The 22,536-nt window shown below is 46.3% G+C and overlaps 1 protein-coding gene across 1 annotated transcript; it reads right to left on the bottom strand.

The window, feature by feature from the left end:
• Positions 1-272: 272 nt before the first annotated feature.
• LOC108405013 (zinc finger protein 418-like) lies at positions 273-16,569 on the bottom strand. Its single transcript, XM_036993057.2, has 5 exons — positions 16,414-16,569; positions 12,083-12,170; positions 7,177-7,607; positions 4,153-4,279; positions 273-3,115 (listed from the first exon to the last, which is right to left on the bottom strand). Exons 3-5 carry the CDS (start codon positions 7,204-7,206, stop codon positions 1,836-1,838), a joined length of 1,437 nt encoding a protein of 478 aa, XP_036848952.2. The 5' UTR covers positions 7,207-7,607; positions 12,083-12,170; positions 16,414-16,569; the 3' UTR covers positions 273-1,835.
• Positions 16,570-22,536: the final 5,967 nt, after the last annotated feature.

Genomic DNA, 22,536 nt, shown 5'->3' with positions numbered 1-22,536 from the left:
TCAATATTGCAACAAATGTTGCATATCTGGTTTTCCAAATAAAACCACATATCAAATATGTATTTTCAGTTTTGCTGACAAGATGGTAAAATTATAAAACTGGTTTAGGAGGGACTTTTTTTTTATAAGCACAACTTGTTTAATTATATTTGCAGATAATTTTAAATAATCCAACACTTACTATGTTGTTTTCATCATATCTTTTACTATAGCACTGAAATTATGAAAGACTCCTCCTCAGAGAGGGTTAGAAATGGACTCTGATTCTGAGATTATGGAACTTTATGGTTTTATTGATATATGGGATTCTAAGTAAACAGTCCAATAATACAGACATAATCCAGTACTACTGGAGGGCTAGGTTATTAGACAAGAACAGCCACAGAGGAGGAGGAAAAGGGGTCTTAGGGCTTCATCACACATCTGTCACACATTCTCAAGAAATGGGTAAGCAAATTGTGGTATGTCATACATACAGCACTTATTCAGTAACAAAAATTCATATAAGCAATCTTAATCTCAAAAAAAATTACACAGCATGAAGCTTTAAAAAGCAAACATTTTAGGATTTTTCTGTTACTGTGAGAGAAGTCAAGTCATAGTTACCTGGAGGTCAGGTGAGATAAGAGAGAGACTAAAAGAGCTCAGGATAGATACAATGTAAGAAATTGCATTATCAGAATTTTGATGGTTTCAAACTACTCATATGGTAAACGTGCAGTTTGCACGTAACTCGTTCAAATAGAAGGTTAGATTGATTCCATCTGTCTCTCGTGTTCTACATCAAGGATTGGAACTATTAATGAACAAGATGATTGTGGGTCACACACACTCCATCCGTGGACCTGAGGACCTCTCTCTCACCTATCCTTTCTTGTCTATGTAGCAATTAGATTCTAAGAATAAACAAAGCTTTCTTTTGAAAAACGGCCTAAAGTACAGGAAGAACACAGGTAAATACATACTCTTTCCACAGAGCCACATCCGCTCTAGTTGCCATTCTCCACCATTATCATCCAGTGTTTCTGCACAAGTTACGGTTTCAGCCTGGCCCCTGTAGTCTTACAACCAGCGACACCAAAAAAACCCAAACTGCACACATGAAGGCACATGATTCCTTTGCAGTACCCTGGGGAACAGCATCCCCACACAATAGTGCTCAGCACTTATGAAACTACTTTCTATTTGTGGAAGCACCAGAGGGTTGCCATGACAAATACACCCTCATCCAGGTGACCTCTTGGTCCACAGAAATCCTGGTATCTGGGCCAGAAATTAGAACAAAGCCCTGTGGTGCTTTTTCCTTTCTCCTAGGAGGCCTTGGGCAACAATGCAAGACAGAGAACTGGTAAATGGTAAATCTTTTCAAACTGCAGACCATGCCCTGAATGCAGCTACTCTGAAGGCTACTACTTTGTAATGTTCTCCAGGGAACGGGAGAGAGAACAAGACATCTGCCTTGCCTGATCATACAGGAGTGGCCGAAAGAACCTGTTAAGTGTGAAAGAGGTGAGGTGGCCTATAAAAGGCTCCTGAAAGATTCCCATACTCCTAGAACTTAAGGGGGATCCTCGCTGTGGCTGTTCAAGAGGCAGGAGGCTCAACTTCAAGCAAGATGGCTCCCTCACAAAGATGCCCTAGCTCTATTATGTATGCTGAACAAAGACATCCCATGCTCCCTGCAGGACTGTGGCCTCTCCTCTGTTTGGACTCTGGAGCCAAACAAGGTTAGACCTTTAGATGAAATGAAGACTTTTCCATTGTTTGTTAAAGTACAGTGGTTGTGAAGTCTTCCTTCATATGGAATTCCTCCCACACTTGTCACATTGATGAGGTCACCTGGTATGAAGCTTTCTGTGCTGAATGATGTGGGAGCTTTGGCTGAAGGACTTCCCACACTCCCCACACTCATAAGGCTTTTCTCCTGTGTGAACTCTGCGGTGCTGAATGAGATTGGACTTTTGGCTAAAGGATTTCTCACACTCATCACACTTATAAGGTCTGGCTCCAGTGTGAATTCTCTGGTGCTGATTGAGAGTAGAGCGGTGGCTGAAGGATTTCCCACATTCCCCACACTCATAAGGCCTTTCTCCAGTGTGGATTCGCAGGTGCTGAACAAGTTTGCATTTGTAGCTGAAGGATTTGCCACATTCACTGCATTTATAAGGCCGTGCTCCACTGTGAATTTTCTGGTGTTGAATGAGGTTGGAGCTTTGGCTGAAGGAATTCCCACATTCACCACACTTATAAGGCCTGGCTCCGGTGTGAACTCTCTGGTGTTTAATGAGCGTAGAACTGTAGCTAAAGGATTTTCTACACTCCCCACACTCATACGGCCTTACTCTGGTGTGGATTTGCAGGTGCTGAACGAGCCTGAATTTGAAGCTAAAGGCTTTCCCACATTCACTGCACTTATAAGGCCGTGCCCCACTGTGAATTCTGTGGTGTTGAATCAGGTTGTAGCTTTGGCTAAAAGATTTCCCACAGTCACTGCACTCATAGGACCTGGCTTCTGTGTGAGCATTCTGGCAATTACTAAGGATGGAACTTTGGTTAAAGGGTTTGTCACAGTTGTCACAGTCATAGTAGCTTCCTCTAGTGGGAATTTGCTGATGTTGGAAAAGTTTGTATTCGGAGCTGCTACAGTCACTGTACTTGTGATTCTCACCACCCTTGAAGCTGCTGTGGGGCTTTGCCCTCGCCCCTCTGAGAGTGGCCTGATGCTGGAGAAGACTCAGCATGGCCAGGAAGTCCTCCCCAATTTCCCGACAGGTGAAGGGCTTCTCTGATACGTGGAATTTGCAGCTTGTTCCTGATGAGGCCTTGTCTGTCCCAAATAATTTCTCATCGTTGCACTTCTGGGGCTGGTGAAAATTTGGAGTGAGCCAGAAATGGTCTCCACAGGCCTCACAGGTGTGTGATTTTAGCCCAGGATGGTGGCCCTGGTACTCAACCACACACAAAATGTCTCTCCTGAGCAGGACACACTTCTCACAGGGGTGAGTTTTCTGCACGGGTTGACCTGGATTTGGAGTCTTGTCCAATGCTGACAATTGTTCCACAGAAACACTCTGCACAGGAAATGTCTTCTCATTTTCCATTCCATACCAACAACCTGGAAAGCACAGAAAGGTTTGTGAAATGCATGTTGTCTTTGTGTGGGAGGGGGCAGCCTCACAAAGATGTGTGTCACACACATCACAGAATGAGGGCACAGAGGGCACTGGGATCAGGTTGATAAATTAGGGAGACTGCTTTGCAGCACAAAGACAAACAGGTCTTCTTTCTCTGCCCAAAGCCTACTGTGAGTGACACGTAAGTGCTGCACTGAAGTTTATGTCCAGGCCCAGGAATTTCTGGTGGCAACTGCCTCAATGGTGTTCAAAGACTATTTAAGGATGTGTGCACTGCTCAAAAGGCATTGTAAAAAGTAGGAAGGTGGGGGCAGACAAAGCTCACAAGTGAAAGTAGAAATGAGAAGCTAGGGATGTGTCAAGACTGGGGAAATGGGGAGAAAAGAGGGAAGGTAGAAAAGGAAGTGTGGGCACTGGCCTTAGCATCAACATGCTGGTGGACACAGCCCAGGTTATGGAGATGATGGGGTCACACCCTCCCCCAGCTGCCATTCACCAGGGTCAGGCTTCCTCTGAGCCCATCTTGCCATTGCTGGAGTAAGGTCTGTCCTGTGAAGCACCCAGGACTCCCTCCCTAAACTTCAGAAGAAAACTATATGGCCCCTGGATGATTCAAGTCCTAAGCTGGTATGACAGGACAGCTGAGGGGCTAGCACTGGCCCCGAGCAATTCTGCCCGAGAGACAATGGGAAAACAATCTTTAGAAGCAGCCCCTGGCTCTCAAAGGTAGTGTGACTGCAGCTATTGGCACAAACAGGAAGGAATGTGGGGAAATCTGGGCAAAACCCAGGCAGAGGTGCCATGGATATGGATACGGTTACCCAGAGCAAGGACAAGCAAGGAATGTGGGCTCACCAAGGAACACATTTTAGTTAGGGGTTGCAGGTTCAAGCCCATGGGCCACAGCACCTAGCCGGAGAACCAGGGCAAGAGGCAGTTCCTATAGTCCCAACGTGAGCACAGCCGCTGGGGAAGAAGGCGGTCTGCCCAGGGCCCTGGGGTGGTGTGAGAGTCTTACCCGGTGAGGTCACGAGTGCAAAGTTCTCCAGCATGACATCATGGTACAGGCATTTCTGAGTCTCCTCAAGGAGCCCCCACTCCTCCCAGGAGAAGTACACAACCACGTCCTCAAAGGTCACGCTGCCCTGGCACGATGGGGACAGATGAAACCACAGACAGCCCCTCTCCCAAGGACCCACAGTCCCACCCTCACACCATCACTGTCCTCCTCCCCAGCTCCTCGCTGGGATACCAGGCCCTGGTGCCACTGATGTCATTCTCTCCGCAGGTTCCAACTACTCCCCGGGTCCAGCCCTTAGCACTATGCCAGCAGGCAGATGGATATGATCTAAGGTTAAGGCCTGGCCTGCAGGGGCCTCACTAGCTTCTGGCCGAGCAATTCCCTTGGGAATCCACCGCGTATGTGCCAGGTACAACCAAATCTAATACCAATCAACTGGGTCATTGGGGCCTGAGCTCACACTCCTCTGTGTGTGCTCACACTCCTCCATGTGCACATCCTGCTCACTAGTACCCCTCTTACATCTCACGGCCACCAGCTCCCTTTGCCTCCCAGGTTACCCATCACGTGGCAGCGAGAGCACCTGGCAGTCTAACAGGATCCTGGCACTACAACAGACCTGGGGCACCTCAGGTCCACTGTGAAGGCCTCTCAGCCACCCAGAACCACTGTGGATCTCAGATGCCCATGGCCCTGGTCCTTCAACAGTTACAGCCCTTTTGTGTTTTCACCTACCCTCCTTTAAAACCCAGCACCAACTACCTTCTGTTTGGGTTTATAAAACTGCACTAATTTGTCAGGTCTACCATAAAGTACTACGAAGGGGGCAGAGCTTGAACAAAAATAACTTTGACAATTTTGGCCACTAAAGAATCATAATTAAGGCAGGTCTGGTTTCCTTTGTAGTTTCTCTCTGTGGCTTATAGTGACTGATAAATGGCTATTTCCCTGTCCTCTTCTTATAAGGATGCTAGTCACACTGGATCAGGGCACAGACTGATAAAACCTTATTTTACCTTATCTCTTGAAACACCCTAACTCCAAATAATTACATCCTGGGGTGCTGGCCATTAGTACTTCAATATGTAAGTTTTAGGGGAAAACAATTCAGCCTGTAACTCGCAGATGCCTGAAACACCCCAGGCTCCACAAAAGGTCACCACGAAATTCTGATGGGATTCAAGCATGGTAAGCAGCACCCCCAGCCTCAGGGTCCACCTTGCCTCAATTACTCCCATGCGTCTGTATCTGTCCCATGTCCACTCTTTCATAGGCCTTGGCTGCCCACTAGATTATCCTCCATCTCCTCCTCTTTTACCACCACCCCTCTCCTCTACGTGACTGAGAGGCCGCCTGTTCCCATCAGGCGCCCAAAAAGGAGGCCCAGACCCAGCACACCGCCTCTTCTTCCTGGCCTGACATTGCCACCGTGCTCTGATTGCCTTTCCTGAATCTGACGTAAAGCCTCTACCCAGTCCACACAGCAGCCACCACCCATATGAGTCTAATGCTGAACCTGCCTCGAATTTCTAGATTGCTCCATTCAGTATTTTCTGCAACATGTCAGACCCTTGACATGGCCAGAAATGAAACTCCCGACATCCTCAATGGCTATTACTCCCAATACTCATGTCAACAGCCCAGATAACGGAGCACGCACGCCTCAGCTGCCGAGGCAAACACCTTAAGGGATCATCCTGACTCTCCACATTAGAAAAACTTCTACTTCCATGGCCACAATTTACACCCATCTCAACCGGACTATTGTGGTAGCTTCCTCCTCAACTGCCCCAGTTCGTCCTCTGCAGCTAGACGGAACACATTTTATAAGGCCTGGGGATTACCACCGTACGATCCTATTCTCCTTTTGTTCCCACCACCTCCAAGATAGATGCCCAACATCTCATTAGGAGGAAACGGGCTTCTCTGAATACTTCCAGCTCAGCTTCATCTTCAGGCATTTTGCACCTTAGTGGTACCTGCGCCTATGACCTCATTTACCAAGTGCTGGAATTAACCTCCAGCCTAGGTCTGACATTTCACAAGGGTGCCAGACTCAAGGGCTGGGAGAATGGCTGGTGAACAGTCCCAGGCCACCACAATCTGGGATCCCCTTACACGTACAGGTTCCCAAAGTGCTCTGACACAGGAACCAGTGGGATGAGTCAGAGGCAGGCAACCATGGTGGGGCTGACTCGGTGGGCTCGTGTCTCCGCTCATCTCTGGAACCAGGAGACCTCACTCTGGCTTAAACTGTGCGATTCAGGCCTGAAGGCTGCCTCCCAGTATTAGCCATGTGACCTGCACGACAACTCAACCTCCCTGTGCCTGTAACCAACCCTCTCCAGTCTGTTCCTTTAAACAGCCATTTGGGAAACTTCTACATTCCTCAGATCGTATTTCCCCTTTGCTGAGGCCCTCCAAGGCTCCCAGGGCCCTCAGAATGAAGGTCGTCTGAGAGTCTGGCAATCTCGGGTTCAGGCGCTAAGTACCCCTCCCTGCCCTGCCCAGCCCAGGAGAGATGACTGCACTGCCTCTGGCCTCAGTCCTCAGGGCTGACTCTCCCAACTCCGTCATCTTTGACAGGACTCAATCCTCCTATGCCTGACTTCCACCATCTTGCTGCCAGCCTATTCTTTCTGGATCACTTTCAGAACCCTGTCCCACAATGTCCCTGCTGTGTTCGCAGCCTTCCGTGTCTGCCAGGACACCCAGAATGGAGGCACAACGAACCCCCCGCCCACCAGTCCCGGCGCGCCTCCGCCTCCCAGGGCTCCCTGCGGGCGGAAGGCCGACCCAGGTCCCCCGGATGCCCGAGTCCTCCCGGCTCGGCCGCACCTCCGACCTCCGCGCGCGGATCCCCCCCCCACCCCCGCCTATAACCTGCCCCACGCGCCGTCACGCTGGCGCTCAGGACACGGGCCCAGCCCACGAGAGCCTCTCCGTCCCGGACCGCGAGCAGGGCCCGCACTCGGGACCCAAAGGTGGGTGGGGGCGGGAGGCCCGGGGACGGGCAGGTACCTGGGCCGGGCCGCTCAGGGCCGCCGCCATCGGACTCTGTGGGCGCAGTGGGGCCCGGAGCTGCCCAGGGGTCTGGTCCCGCCTCTGTGTGGCCTGGACTCCTCCTCTTGTGCCAACTTGGTCCAGCCCCCTCGGTCCTGACCCAGCACTCCCCGGCCGCCGTGCAGAAAACGGGCCAGAGGGCAGTCACGTGGATGCCTGAAGTCCCGCCCTGAAGCGATGGCACACACGCAAACACCCCTTTCCTGGACCTTCATTGGCTCCACACTGACGTCGCGCTGCGTAAGGTCCTCTGGGCAACACAGTTCTCACAGCTCCATAGGCCCGGGCGAAGGGTGGCCCGCATGGGAAGGTCCTGGCTCGGATGGCTGGGGAGGGGCCTTGCTCCTTCCTAGGAGGCCATGTCTGGATCCCTCAGGGGTTGCCTGCAACTGATCACTTGTGTTTAGAGCATGTTCCTGGAGGCCACGCTATTTCAGATGCCCCCAAACATTACAAATGAACACGACATTTCAACAGGAGCTGGGAGCTAATAACCCTTTATCTTGATGCTTCTCCTATGTAGCGGCATCCCATCTTGTAGCTTCAGGTGTCTGTGAGTTTCAGGACATTGCTCAGGGACAAGAGATTAAAAAAAGACCTCTGCAGGAAGCTCGGAAGAAGGTGACCTCACCTGTTGTACTTTTTTCCAACATCTGAAAGCAGGTGCTATGAGTCGGACCCTGACACAGGGAGAACCTACAACATGCTTGAGGAAAATGGAAATGGTTCTAAAGGTTTCAAGATCTAATCACGATGCACTTACTACTATAGCTAAGTCTTGGATTCTTAAGAGAACTACAAGGTTCAAGTACAAAGTTCTAACCTGAATTCCACCAAGTTTTAGATCCACCAAGTTACGGGAATGCGGACACTCCATGATGGCATGTGCGCTCACTAGCTTATACAGCTTCTGATGCCGAGCCTTTTTGTTTTCTTTTGCGAACTTGAACTCACTAACAGACTTGGATAGGGGGATACTCATGCCAGGCCTGAGCACAGCGCACAGAGATGGGAGCACTCTGAAGTGTGCTCGCTCCTGTGCGCAGGTCGTTCAGACTTACTGAGTTTATCTGAATTAAAGTAGTGAATAAAACTTATCTGTTCAGTGAGCTTAAGTAAGTGAAGATAATCTTCAAAGATGCTTTGAGGTACTTACTCCTGAACTGGGTTGCCAAAGATCATACTTACTCTCTGAAAATTATTCTAAGTTTCTCTGACAGTACCATGTACACTGAGCACCCAGGAAGGAACGAACTCTCTTGCAAATGCATGTGTGAGTGGACCACCGCATATTTATTAAAAAGTACAAAGGCATCTCCTTTATATGAGATTCCTTGAAAAATATAACAGGTGTACCCAGGATAACTTTTGGGCTCTTAAATTAGGAAACATTGTAAAGGTCGTATTGCCTGTGGAAGTGACTAACAGGTCTGATGGCGCCGGGTGATGGAGCCATTCGAAAGGCTACCGAGGCGAGTCGCTGCTCATGAAGACCCCAGGGAAGACATGCAGATTCTCAATCACAGAAGAGCCTCGCTCAGGAAGAAAAAGACAGTTGTACAAGAAATATAGGCATACCTCATTTTATTGTGCTTTGCCAATTTTTTTTTTTACGCATTAAATGTTTGTGGCAACTCTTTAGCATCACCTTTCCAACAGCATCTGCTCACTTCCTATTTGACATGGTGATACGTGATCCTGGATATTACTAGTGTGATTTTCTGACGCTGCCACAAAGATGCCCACCTAAGGTGGCTTACTTAACTGATAAATGTCACATTCTGACCACACCCAGCAGCCACTCCTCAGGCTCCTTACCTGTGAGATTCATACTTAGGCCGGCCCTGCAACGGCGTCTGAGTGAGCAAAAGGAAGAGGCACACACCTCTTTAGGTCAAAAGCTATAAATCATTAGGTTTAGTGAGGAACGCATGTCTAGTGCCGAGGCAGGCCAAAAACTAGCCTCTTGCACCAAACAGCCAACACGTGACTGCAAAGTTCTTGAAAGAACTGAAAAGGGCTACTCCAGTATACTCAAAATGAAAAAGGCAGAACAGCTTTATTGCTGATACGGAGAAAGTTTCAGTGGTGTGGAGAGATCAAACCAGCCGCACTACTTCCCTTGGGCCAAACCGTATCCAGAGCAAGGTCCCAACCCGCTTCAATTCTGTGAAGGCTGAGAGAGATGAGGAGGCTGCACAAGATGGGTGTGAAGTTAGCAGAGCCATGTTCACGAACTTGAAAGAAAGGAGCCATCTCCAAAACATTAAAAGTCCAAGACAAGCAGCAAGCACGGATGTAGACACTGCAGCAAGTTGTCTAGAGGAGCTAGCAAAGATAATTAACAAAGGTGGCCACACTAAGCAACAGATTTTCAATGTAGACTCAACAGCCTTACTTTGGAAGATGCCATCTAGACCTTTCATAGGTAGAGTGCAAGTCAGTACCTGGCTTCAAAAGACAGGCTGAACTCTTGTTAGGGACTAATGCACCCTTAAGGCAACTTCAAGGTGAAGACAATGCTCACTGACCATTTCAAAAACCCAAGGGGCCTTCAGAATCACACTAAATCTACTGTACCTGTGCTCTGTCACTGAAACAACAAAGACTGGATGACAGCACATCCATTTACAGTGTGGTTTACTTAATATTTTAAGCCCTACTCAGACCTGCCGCTCAGAAGAGAGAGATTCCTTCCAAAAACGTTGACTGCTCACTGACAATGCACCTGGTCACCCAAGAGCACCGATGAGATCTACAATGAGAACGTTGTTTCCATGCTTGCTGACACCACGCATCCTGCAGCCCCATGGATCAAGGAGTCATTCCGTCCCTCACGTGTTGTTCTCTATGAAACACAGTTCTCAAGGTCACTGCCATAGACCGTGGTTCCTCTGATGGATCAGGGCAAAGTGAATCGGAATCCTTCTGGATTCAACATGAACAGCAGTTTGGAAGAACTTGACTCCAACCCTCGTGGAGAACACACGGAGGGGTTCAAGGCTTCGGTGGAGGGAGTAGCAGCAGGTGTGGTGGGAAAGGCAAGAGAACTAGAGTCAGCAATTCTGAGGATATGTGGCTGGACTGCTGCCAAGTTCACGAGAACCTTCGACAGAGGAGGAGCCGCTTCTTATGGGTGAGCAAAGAAGGTGGTTTCCTGGGATGAAATCTACTGGTGGACATGCTGTGAAGATTGTTAAAATGACAACAAAGGATTTAAAAGCTACATAAGCTCAGGTGATTAAGCAGTGGCAGGGTTTGAGTGGATTGTCTCCAATTGTTAAGAAAGCTCAACTGTGGAAAAAATGCTATCTAACAGCACTGCAGGCTAGAGAAATTGTTCAGAAAGGAGTCAATCAAATTGGCAAACGCTGTTGTCTTATTTTGAGAACTTGCCACAGCTACCCCAACCTTCAGTAGCCATCAACATTGAGGCAAGAACCCCTACCAAGAAGATTAAGACGCACTGACTTGTCAAGCAGATGCTAGCATCTTTTTAGCAATAATTAGCAATTAAGTATTTTTAAGGTAAGGCACGTACATTTCCTAAGAAACAATGCAATTGCACACTTAACAGCCTATAGTGTAAACAGAATTTTTATATGCACTGGGGAACCAATTCATGTGGTTTGCTTTAATTGTGATCTTCACTTTACGGCGGTAGTCTGGGCCAGAACCTGCAATATCCTAAAGAAGGCCTGTAGCACTTCTGTTGAGTTTGGCAGAGGTCAGTGTAGGGAAGTGAGATATGCCGCTTTGACACGAGGATTATTTTAAACTACAGCAAATGACTTTCCAGAGCATCCCTTATCTTTTTAAAGAGCAGAAACCTTTGAGAAATGAGTGCTGGAGTGCTATTTCCTCTCCTGAACAAGATTTTTGGCCTTGAAGGAGACAAAGTGCTGAGACGCACCTGCACAAGCCTCAATCCATTGGTTTCCTCAAGCATTTACCTTCCATAGCTCCCAGTTTTTGCCCTGGGAAGTCTAAAATCCTCTAAAATCCTTCTGTCTTGGCCAATTCTCAACACATTTACTATTCTGTTGTTATGAAGCTACAAAGTCCAAGTTCTAACTACCCGTATCCATCACTGACAAAACAATGCAAGTGTTGACAGACCTTTTTTCTCATTAATTTGTCTTTTTTAAGTCTACTTTCCAGGGCCACAGCTGGAAAACCTAAGAGTGGAGGAAATAAATGTTCTCATTCCTCCCCACACAAGTGACTTTATCATAATTTATCATTCATAGCAGCCATGTTACCTAATTATACTGGATACAAGTGCTATTTAGACAATTTAGACATTTATACTTGTCAAAGTCCATATGCATCTTCCCAACCCAGCATATTCTCAGTTCATTTTCCCTTCTCTTGAAACATTCTCCACTATGTTTACAAAATAAAAATAAGTACTTTGGGGGTTAGCTTTCTGTCAAACCTCCCCAAACCTGAAAAAGCCACATATTACATTTTCATGAAATTCTCTGAAATATCAACATTACACAATTTGTTGTTGTTTTTAACCATTCAATACTGAATGCAGAATTCCTGGCAGATTAACTGGCATAGTTTATGAGACTACAAATGTAAAAAGAAAAACTTGGTACATTTGTGACTGAATGTTCCATAGAAACTTAGAACCCAGAGGCTGTATTTGGAAAAAGATGCTTTCCTTGCCCAATAGGCAAAGCAGAACCTACAGATGCAGTTGTGTCTAGTGCTAATGGGCACAAAGGAACAGCTGCTGAGAAACGGGAAGGCACAGGCATTCTTCAGCCAATGGCTTGGGTTCACAAATCAGAGCTCTCCAAGCTCTGTGAAGGAGTGAAGGAGTGAAGGAGTAAACAGAGCCAAACACGCTCACCAGAATCAGAATCGTGCATCTACTGTGGCTTCACAGGAAGGTCCAGAAGGTAGTCTTGTGGAGAATGTACTGGACTCACTGTTTGTATCTATAAAGAACAGACAAATGGGAGTCATTAGCCCAGAACGTCAAGCTCAAACACATTACATCAATACTATAGATGCTAACTATATTGCCAGTTTTTTTTGCCTAAACGTCTCTATCTGGAATATCCCAAGAAAATATGCCTGGAAACTACTCAGGATGCAAGTCATAACAGGGGGATAGTGCCGTGCCCATTCTGTGTTACATTCAGCAACATTAAATCCAAACTGCCAGTGGTAAATGATCCCTTCAGAGAAAGAACCAACATGTCAGCAAACCACAACTGATCCACATCTGCGGATCTCAACATCCGCTCCAGTTTGAGATGTAAAGAGTAAAGGAAGGATTTTTCAATGATACCAACTCCATTCTGAGTAGGAAGATAATACCCATATGTAAGAACAGGAACCACTTAATGGGTATGTTAAGAGGCTAGTGTTACTTGAATCAGAGCAAGTGACAAAGAAAGAATACGAGGTCATTATAAGGTCATTATCATCACAACAGAAATCTCCTTGACTCACACATCAAACTTTCGGTTTTAAAATAGGTCTTTCACTGACAAAGCGATCTTGTGTAGTTGTACAATGAAGATTACAATCAACCATCTGTCAGTGAATTTATCAGGCTGCATCCATTTCCGATGGAGCACTGGGCAACTGGATGGAATCAATGTTTTCTCCACTATTGGAACCTTCATATCGTAATTTTAATTTTTAAAAACGATCAAAATATATACGCAGTTAGCTGTTTTCTCCTAAAAATGGGAAGTTAATTTGTGTTTACTAAACTCCTTTGAATATATATTTTGTTGTATTAGAATTAAGTCAGTAGTATGGAGGTTCCTCAAAAAACTCAAAATAGAAATACCATTTGACCCAGGAATTCCACTCCTAGGAATTTACGCTAAGAATGCAGGAGGAGTCCAGTTTCAAAAAGACATATGCACCCCTGTTTTCGCAGCGCTATTTACAATAGCCAAGAAATGGAAGCCACCTAAGTGTCCATCAGTAGATGAATGGATAAAGAAGATGTGGTACATATACACAATGGAATATTATTCAGCTATAAGAAGAAAACAAATCCTACCACTTACAACAACATGGGTGGAGCTAGAGGGTATTATGCTCAGTGAAATAAGCCAGGCGGAAAAAGACAAATACCAAATGATTTCACTCATCTGTGGAGTATAAGAACAAAGAAAAAACTGAAGGAACAAAACGGCAGCAGACTCACAGAACCCAAGAATGGACTAACAGTTACCAAAGGGAAAGGGACTGGGGTGGGTGAGTGGGAAGGGAAGGAGAAGGGGAATAAGGGACAATAAGATTAGCACACACAACGCAGGGGTCGGGGCACAGGGAAGGCAGTATGACACAGAGAAGTAGTAACTCTATAGCATCTTACTATGCTGATGGACAGTGACTGTAATGGGGTATGCGGTGGGGACTTGATAATGGGGGAATCTAGTAACCACAATGTCGCTCATGTGATTGTATTAAAAAAAGAAATACTATACAACCCAGTAATTCCACTTCTGAATATTCACCCAAAGAAAACAAACACTAACTCAAAAAGATATATGCTTCCCTATGTCTGTGGCAGCATTATATACAATAACCAATATATGTAAGCAATCTAAGTGTCCACCTACAGATGAATGGATAAAAAAAATTTGAGATGTAGCTATATGTATCTATATACACACACATATACAATACACATACACACACACACAAATATTACTCAGCTATAAAAAAGAATGAGATCTTGCCTTTCACAAACATGGATGGACCTAGAAAGGTTAATGTTAAGTCCAAGTCAAAGACAAATACAGTATGATTTGCCTTACATATGGAATTTTAAAAATAAAATGAACAAAAAGATTCATAGGGAAAAAGCTGGTAGTTGCCATAAGAGGGACAGGGTGGATTTTAATTAAGTGTAGGGGATTAAGAGACACAAACTTCCAGTTACAAATTAAATAAAGTGTGGGGATGAAAGGTACAACACAGGAAATGCAATCAATATTGCTGTAACTCTGGTGACAGATGATAACTACACTTACAGCGGTGAGCATTTTGTAATGTATGTAAATTGTCAAATCACTCTATTGTACCCGACTAATATTGTATGTAAACTATAGCTCAATTATTAAAAAAAAACAAAAAAAGAGACACCAGTACACTTGCTGTTCCCCTTTCTACCATGTTAAGACACAACGAGGTGGCGGGCACAAGGCCGCCACCTGCAAAACAAGAGTTCTCAGCAGGAACCAAGTCAGTGGGCGCCTTGATCTTAGACTTCCTTCCCTGCTTCCAGAAATGTGAGAAATAAATTTCTGTTCTTTAAGCCACCCAGTCTATGATATTTTGTTATATAAGATTAAGACAAATTCCTTTTTATTTCTGAGTAGTATTCCATTACATTGATACAGTACAATTTGTTTATCCATTCAGCTATTTTTGAGCAACTTTTGGATTCTTTCCCCTCTTTTGCTGTTAGAAATAAAGCTGCTTGAAACATTTATGTACAAGTCTTTGTATAAACATATGCCTTTTATTTCCTTTGGATAAACACCTAGGAATGGGACGGCTGGGTTGTAGGAAAGAAGCCGTGTAACTTTTTAAAAAAACTTCCAAACTGCTTTCTAAAGTGGAATGGCACTTAGAGAGTCCCAGGATACCACGATACAGTGGGGCTACACACCGGTGAAGGGCTGGGACACCTTACACTTACCTGTGCAGGTTCCATTAAGCCCTTCGCAGACATGTTTTAATGGAGAGGTTACAGCTAAATACAATCACGTCAGGCTCGGACGGGTTCAGGTCCGTGTGAACCCGTGCCTGGGCCTTGAGCCAAGTGAACTGGGGCTGGATGTCTGACCTCTGTGCCTTGGTGCTTCACCTTGCTAGCTCTGGGTCCCTGAACTAAGATTCAACCTCCTAGTGCCTCAACGACTTCATGACTCTTCAGTCTGTTCCGTTGAACAGCCTTTGGGAAACCTTTAAAACCTTACTGCAGTGTACCCCCTTTGTTTAAAAATTTCCATAGCTTCTAGAATCCTGACAATGTAGTTAGAACCCTCAGCCTGCTATTTTGGGTGTGACTCCGCCTCAAATTGATCCTCAGAGGCACAACGGACCCCAACTTTCCCAGATATTCCCAGCTCAGTCGCACTTCCAAGCCTTTACACACTGCTGGTTCCTCTGCCTGTAATGAGACAGGGACCGTGGGTGTAGTCAGAGCAGGGTTGGGGGGCCTCCGGAAAAAGCAAGGCAGGATATTTGCAGTCAGAGCAGTGTAACTACATACAAGGAAACCCCCTACCAAAACTCTGTTAAACATTCAGCTCTAGAGTCATTCTTCAGTGAGATCAGTTAATATTTCCCAGATAAAGAGTAGCACATTTTTATTATCCTTATCATTTGTAATCATGCATAAGATTCACTTTAGCATGCTAAAAGGCCCAGGCCTATGTGCTGTCTTTCCTCCTGATCTGATGAGGTTATTTGCAATCTGGGCAATTAATAATGGCAAGTAAGCCCAGCCATAAATAACATAGTAAATGGCAAAAAGGATTCCACCTTAAAGATAAGATTGCATTTTAATACCCAGAGAGTCAAGAAGATTCTTAACTTACTCTTCAGCTAACAATGCCTCAGCCCACCTTCGGGGCTGGGCAGGTGGCCTCGTTTGATCTGCTCCCAGACCAAGACGCCGGTATCTCAGGGAGAAATCAGAGCAGGCAGTGCCTTGTGCTCTTAATTTTAAATATTCAGGGACCACTTAACAAGCCCACACCCCTAAGCCTTTTTTCACGTTCTCAAAAATCCTTAAATGCCTATAAAACCCCGAGACAACGCACCACCCCGGGCTCTCCTGTCCCCTCCTGGCCGAGCCGGGGGCTCTGTCCTCCCCCTGGCTCTCCTACCTCGGGTGCCTGCTAAGTTCATTCTGGACTCCGCGAACAGTAATCCTCTCCCACACCTACACCCGCCCCCCGGCAGAAACACGGCCCGCCCACGGGCGCCTCTCCGTCCCGGGCCGGGGCCTGGGCGGTGAGGAGGCGGCCCCGCTCGCGGGGCCAGGAGGCCCGGGGACGGGCAGGTCCCTGCGCCGGGCTCCCCAGCGCGGCCGCCGCCATGAGGGCCTGTGGGCGCAGCGGGGCCGCGCGCGGGCCGGCGGTTCCTACAGTCCCAGAGCCGTTCATCCCGTGGGACGCCGCGGCCTAGCCTCGCACTCGCCTTTGTGCAGCCGCGTCAATGACTCCTCGGACCTCTCCTCGACCGCGTCACCCAGCCCGACCCAGCGCTCCAAAACTCCAACCCAGACGAACACACCCGAGAAGCCAAAATGACCGCCCGGGCGAGGACGCCGGAAGTCCCGGCCCACGCTGGGTGTCCACCCGGAAGAGCCTCTGTTCCGAACCTTCAGTGTCTTTGCGCGACTGCCGTTGGACGCAAAGCATACCGGGTAATGTAGTTCCTACAGCGTCTGAAGCGGCGGATAAGGGCGTTTCTCAGCTGACCACCCGCAGAATACTCGCGAGCGACGCCGGGGTCCAGGGTATTAGAAGGGATTTCGTCCCTTCTTAAAGGGGCAGAACTCAGGTTTCTAGGGAGTATTGTGTGTTGCCTACCGCTGATCACCCACTTTTGCAGACGTGTTACTTCAGATTCCATGAAGTTCAACTTGCTCCCAGAATCTAAACATGTTATTTCAGATGCTCTCAAAGACAGATCCAAATGCACATATCATCCCCTAGTCATTCAGACATAAAGTGTGTCCACGGGTAGCAGAATCCACTAAACATCATAACCTTTCAATTCCAATCCACACACTGTGAAGCGTTCAAGTCGGTTTTATCAGTCTCTGTTGTGTCAGGGACAAGAAGAAACACTCCAGATAGGGCCATCACAGAAAATCCAGTAGAAGGATGTTGGGCTGCCCTCAAGTGGGAATACAAAGGTGGATCCCTGTAGTTACCAAGAAAGTATCTCTCCTGACTATATATAGTAAATTATTATGTTCAATTTGGCAACACTTTCATCCATTTAGTATCTTTTTTGGATAGCCTGATAGTCAGTTCCTTTTGCAAATCTGACATCAACCTCAAATGACTTTGGAAGACACTGTTTTGCATATGAGATAGTGGCTGCAATGGTGAAACGTGTGTAAAAAGGGTGCTCTGAACCCCAAAACGCAGGGGATAATTTAATTCCATGATCTCATGTCGTTGCAAAGTGGCTAGCATTTCCCCTTTGATTACAGGGACTATTCTGCCTGAGGAATCGATATTATCTGAGAAAAACATACAAAACGCAAAGTACAGAAATATGTCGATAAGAACCAGTAGTGATTCAGAGATTATGTCACCATTATCTTGAGGGAAATAACTTGAAGGTAAAAACGAGATCGCAGAGAACTTTTAGCAGTGGTCTGAGATGTACAAATAAGCTGATCATGTGACTATAACAATCACTCTGAAGATTTTGTCTCCAAAATATGGTTCTTCCGCATTCTTGAAATTAAGCAATACCAGCATTCAAGGAAAGTTAAAGGGGTGGAATTTAAAAATACACAGGGAAGCTTGTCTTGTTTACTCACTGTTCTAACAGGTGATCAGTGAACAAGTATATCTGGCTTCGAGAACTTATGGCAGATACATTTGGAGACATTAGGACACAAAAGGGACAGAAGACTATCTTCCTGGAGGTTATATTGTATTCAAAGAAGGCACAGGAATCGTGGAAGAAGAAATACCGTTATATAGTATGTTAGAATGTGGTAGGCACAATGGGAAGACAGTAAGGTAAATGTGTTTAGAAGTAGAGCACGGTATGTATATTACATAGCACAGTAACAGAGCCCTCTACGATTAAGGGCAAAAAGTAAAAAAAAAAAAAAAAAAATGAAGCAAAAATGAAAGAGATAGGGATAACTATGTGGGTATTTTGGGAGTAAGTTCTAGGCAGAGGAAAGTGGCTAGACACGGTGGGGGGAGCCCTGAGAGGCTCTGGACTCCAGCTGAGGTGGCCATTAGCCTGACGTGCTCACTGCAGACATTCTCGGGGGTGTGTGGGCGAGAAGCCTCGGCTCTGCCTCTGGGAATCTGCGATGCTCCACTTTGGTGGACTAGGGCCTGGAATCAGGCAGTCTTATTTTTCAAAGAACCGTGGTTTTCAAGTTTGATTCCTGGACTTTCACCATCAGCAACACCCAGGGGCTTATTAGAAATGCTCATTCTCATTTCAGAACCGAACCCAGTGAAAAATAGACATTCTGTGGAACAGGCCCTATAATCTGTTTTAATCTTCCAAGTGAGTCTGATATAAAATCAGATACATTTCATCATACTGTGTGGTTTCTGTGGACCAAGTCTGTCTTTCTTACAATAGGGTTTTTGAATTGATAAAACAAAAGAGGGCATCAGTACAGGTTATTTCCCGATACAAAAACATTGTATACAATTATAAAGTAGAATGTGAAAAGTCTGTATTTTTACCTTCTGGGAAAAAATGTGTACAGTATAGCCTTATCTCTTTCCAATTGTGTCTGCACACAAGTGCATCACTGTGTTTATGTGTTTAAATATATTCCTTTATATTGTTTTTCTCAGTAAAAATAAAGTCAGACTTTGTATACCAATCCATGTTTTTATTTCCTCACTTAAAACATCATGGCCAACCTAAAGCTACTTTCTCATTTTACACCCTATATACCTCCCGATCCTTCCTTCTCTTGAAACCTTGTAGACCTAAAGCTGCCTTCTTTTGAAAGCTACATTGCATTTTGGCCAGTCAGCTGCTATGAGGCTCATAGCTACTCATTGCGTCTAAGTCCCTGCAGGGCCCCTTCTCCAAGGCCAGAGAAAACTCCTCAGAGGTGACATGAGTCCTTCAGTGCTATTCTAACTTCTCTGAAGTTCCTGCAGGGCGTAAAAACCAGACCAAGTAGTGATGGCATAAAGGCCAGGAGGCTGGCAAGCCAGGGATAAGGTTCAACTTAAATTCTTGATGTGAAGTCCATGAGGCCTCATCCTGAGCCAAGGGCAGGTGCCAAGATTGCATGGACAAGTACGCAGAGAGAAGCCAGCGGTGCTTAGGTGCCACAGGAGGCGTGTCATCTTCTGGAGTAGGAGGGTGTGGGGTCTCAGCCTCTCAGCCTCCGGAAGACAAACATGGGATGCAGTGGCTGGAGGCACCTGTCATGTATGTGAGGGTCTCCGCTTGGAGCTGGGGGCTGAGGGAGCCCAGCCTGAGGTTTAACACCCCTACCAGGGTAGGGCTGCTCCGAGATGTCCAGCTCCCCCCACAGGCATGATCTGCTGCCTGCACTCTGCTGTCTGGTGCAGGTTTAGAAAGTGCCCTGGCAGGGGCATGGGAGGATGTGACCCCACCCTCTCTCCTGTCCTTCCCTGAAGGACCACAGACCTGCACTGCATGTGGTCCCACACCTGAAAGCAGGAACTCCATGTACTTTGCCACTTTTTGGTTATTTATGGCAGCGTATGAGTCAGTCTGTTACTGCGTCACAACCAGAACCCACAATGCACTTGAAAAGTAACAAAAGCAGATCTGAGTGTTTACAAAACTAAGACTCTATGTAGAGCTTTGTTTATTCTTTGACAAATTGGAGTTAAGTTCTGGAGTCTAACACGTGCGTCACAAAATGTACATCTCCGCACCCAATTTCCAGACTTTGATATAATCTGACGAATAGTCACGAGGGATTTCCAGAGTAACACCATCAGGATGTGAGCCAGCGCCTCTGAAGGTGAGCCTTTTTAATTTTCTTGCTAGGATGGAACCCACTAGAGTCTAAGAGAAAACATGCAAGGGTTGCAGAGAGTCGGCAATGGAGGGAAAGAGGCACGGCCAGTCGTGGTTATTCCTACTATTAACGAGGTAGGTTCTGACTGCCAGAGAGCATTCAAGTTCAAGGAGCGAACGCAAGATCTCCGTGATTCTTACGTCATCCCAAACTGAAAGCGTGTCCTTTGAATAGCTGCCCATTTCCCCATCCCCCCACTGGAGCCTGGAGACCACCATGCTCCTCATTAGGTCATGTAAGTGGAATCATATAAATCATGTATTTGCCTTGCGGTGTTTGGCTTCTTTCACGTAACACTGTCTTCAAGGTTCACCCATGATATGGCATATTTAAGAATTTTGTGTTTTAAAAGCTGAATATTCCATTGTACGTATACACTACATTTCATGACTCTAGTCATCTCCCAACACACAACTGTGGCTTTTCCACCCCTAGACTATTGTGAATCATGCTGCTATGAACATGGGTGTACAAATACGTTTGAGACCCCACTTTCAATTATTCTGAGTGTACACCTAGAAGCAGAATTGCTGAATCATATAGTAATTCACTGTTTGATCTTCTGAGGAACCACTGTGTAATTACTCACACCGGGTCTGTTTTCTTGGCGGTCCAGTGAGCACCATGAGGTCATGACTAGTGTCACTGTTATGCAGGGCTGAATCCTGAGGTCCTTGCAGACCAACCTTGCAGGTATAATCTATGAGCCTACAAATATTGAAGAAGTGATTACGTAAGTGGTGGGATGTTCTAGAGGGAACTTAAAGCCCAGACACCACACACCACACATGGAGCCTTTGGTTTTTTCTGTCTAGCGAGACATGGGTGCCCCTGACAACGAGCACACGGGGGCCGAGTGTCAGGAAGCCTCAAGACGCCAGCACAGAGGTGCTCATCAGCCAGGGGCTTGGGCCCACAACCTTGTTATCAAAAACGGTAACACAGAAGATAGCACGTGAAAGGAGAAAAAACATGTTCACCAGGATCAGAAGGGTGTTGTCATTGATTAACGTCAAGATAAACACGCCACATTAGGGCACCCGTGGGGAGAGAAAGGGTCAACACTTTATAATCTCCATCATACAGCATTCTAGACCATGCAAACCAACCTACTGTAAGGGGAAGTCAGTCAGCCGTTGCCTGAAGGCATGAAGGGCAGTGAGGGACATTATTAAGGATACAACGTAACTATAGGGCGGTGGTCAGGCTCATCTGGGCAGGTGATTGTGATGACAGTTTCATGGGTTGTAAGAATTTCAATTTACCAAATTGCAGGTTAGTATGTGCAGTTTATCGCATGTCATTTATATCTTATCAAAACTTGAAAATATGGTTCAAAATAAAAATCTGGATTTCCTGTTTCTGTAAAATCCCCTATATTGACTCCACCATCTCTCTCCTCATGCCCCAGGAGAGGGAGCTGTGCCTCGGTGGTAGCAAATATTTGTGAGCAATCAGTTATCTCCACTTTATTAAAAGGAATGCAGGCTGAGTCACAGAGGCCACATCACTGACAGGAGATCTCCCTTCTATGCTGGTTTTCCTCCCTGCACAGCAGAAGCCTTGAGATAGGCAGCCCAGAAAGGCTACAGGAACCGTAACACCCTTAGATTATTTCCTCTCACAGTGATCTCAGCTATGTAAGATTCAGTTCAGGAGGTTTGACAATTCCTGTACCTGCTCATCCTTTACAGCTGTAGTGATGGGAACACTGTGAATGTCCCTTTAAAGAAGTTACACTCCAACTAATCTGCTGCAGTCTCCCCACTCCCTACTAATCCCACATTTCATTAACAAATATGATTCCCCCTGTACTCTCTCAACCAGTGGCACTAAAGGATTCTGGACCCCATGGCACACAGCTCTTTTACAGGAGCTGAGGAACAGATTCCATTCATCAGTGCTGAGTACACTGTAAGGGCCCCTGTGAGTAGTTTTACTCTTGGAAGCCCCAGAGGTTGTCACAGCAACTGTGTCCTCTTCAGGTTAACCTCTAAACCTACTAAATAACATGACATCCAAGCTACAAATAAGGACCACGAAGCCACGCAGCCCTTCCTGGGAAACCTTGGATAAGAATATAAATCAATTAGCCGAAAATGAGAGCGCTATATTCTGCCATTCTGTCCCACCTGAGGCACATGGGTTTGGGGTCCCAACAAAAGGCAGTTACACCTTCATGCTAGCAGAACTCAGTTTTTCTCAGCAGAACAACTCAAACTGTGAGAAAAAGATGAGAAAGGAGTGAATGCCCAGGCTTCTCACAGATCCTTCCACAAATAGGAGAACATCGAGTTTTACTTTGCCAAACATAGAGTGGTGGGTGAATGACTGCACACCACAGGCACATTCCAGGGAGTGAAGTGAAATGGCTGCTTCAACAGAATCGAGAGCGACATGAACCTGGCAGAGTCTGGGCAGCTCAGAGTTGAAGACAGCTCCCACATATCTAAGATTTAGTGGATAGTCACATGTATGAGATTAAATTCAGGTAGACGGCATCCTCATGAGGGATACTGTCCAGTTATAATGAA

The sequence above is a fragment of the Manis javanica genome, chromosome 17, assembly GCF_040802235.1.
Source record: "Manis javanica isolate MJ-LG chromosome 17, MJ_LKY, whole genome shotgun sequence".
Classification (NCBI taxonomy): domain Eukaryota; kingdom Metazoa; phylum Chordata; class Mammalia; order Pholidota; family Manidae; genus Manis; species Manis javanica.
The sequence above is the reverse complement of the archived record's forward strand: the minus strand, read 5'-3'. Positions and strand labels throughout refer to the sequence as shown.

Coding starts and splice junctions, on each gene's coding strand:
- LOC108405013 (XM_036993057.2), bottom strand. CDS start 7,206: ATGGCGGCGGCCCTGAGCGGCCCGGCCCAG. Junction 4,280..7,176: donor CCCTGAGCGGCCCGGCCCAG/GTACCTGCCCGT, acceptor CCATCGTGCCAG/GGCAGCGTGACCTTTGAGGA. Junction 3,116..4,152: donor TGCACTCGTGACCTCACCGG/GTAAGACTCTCA, acceptor TGTGCTTTCCAG/GTTGTTGGTATGGAATGGAA.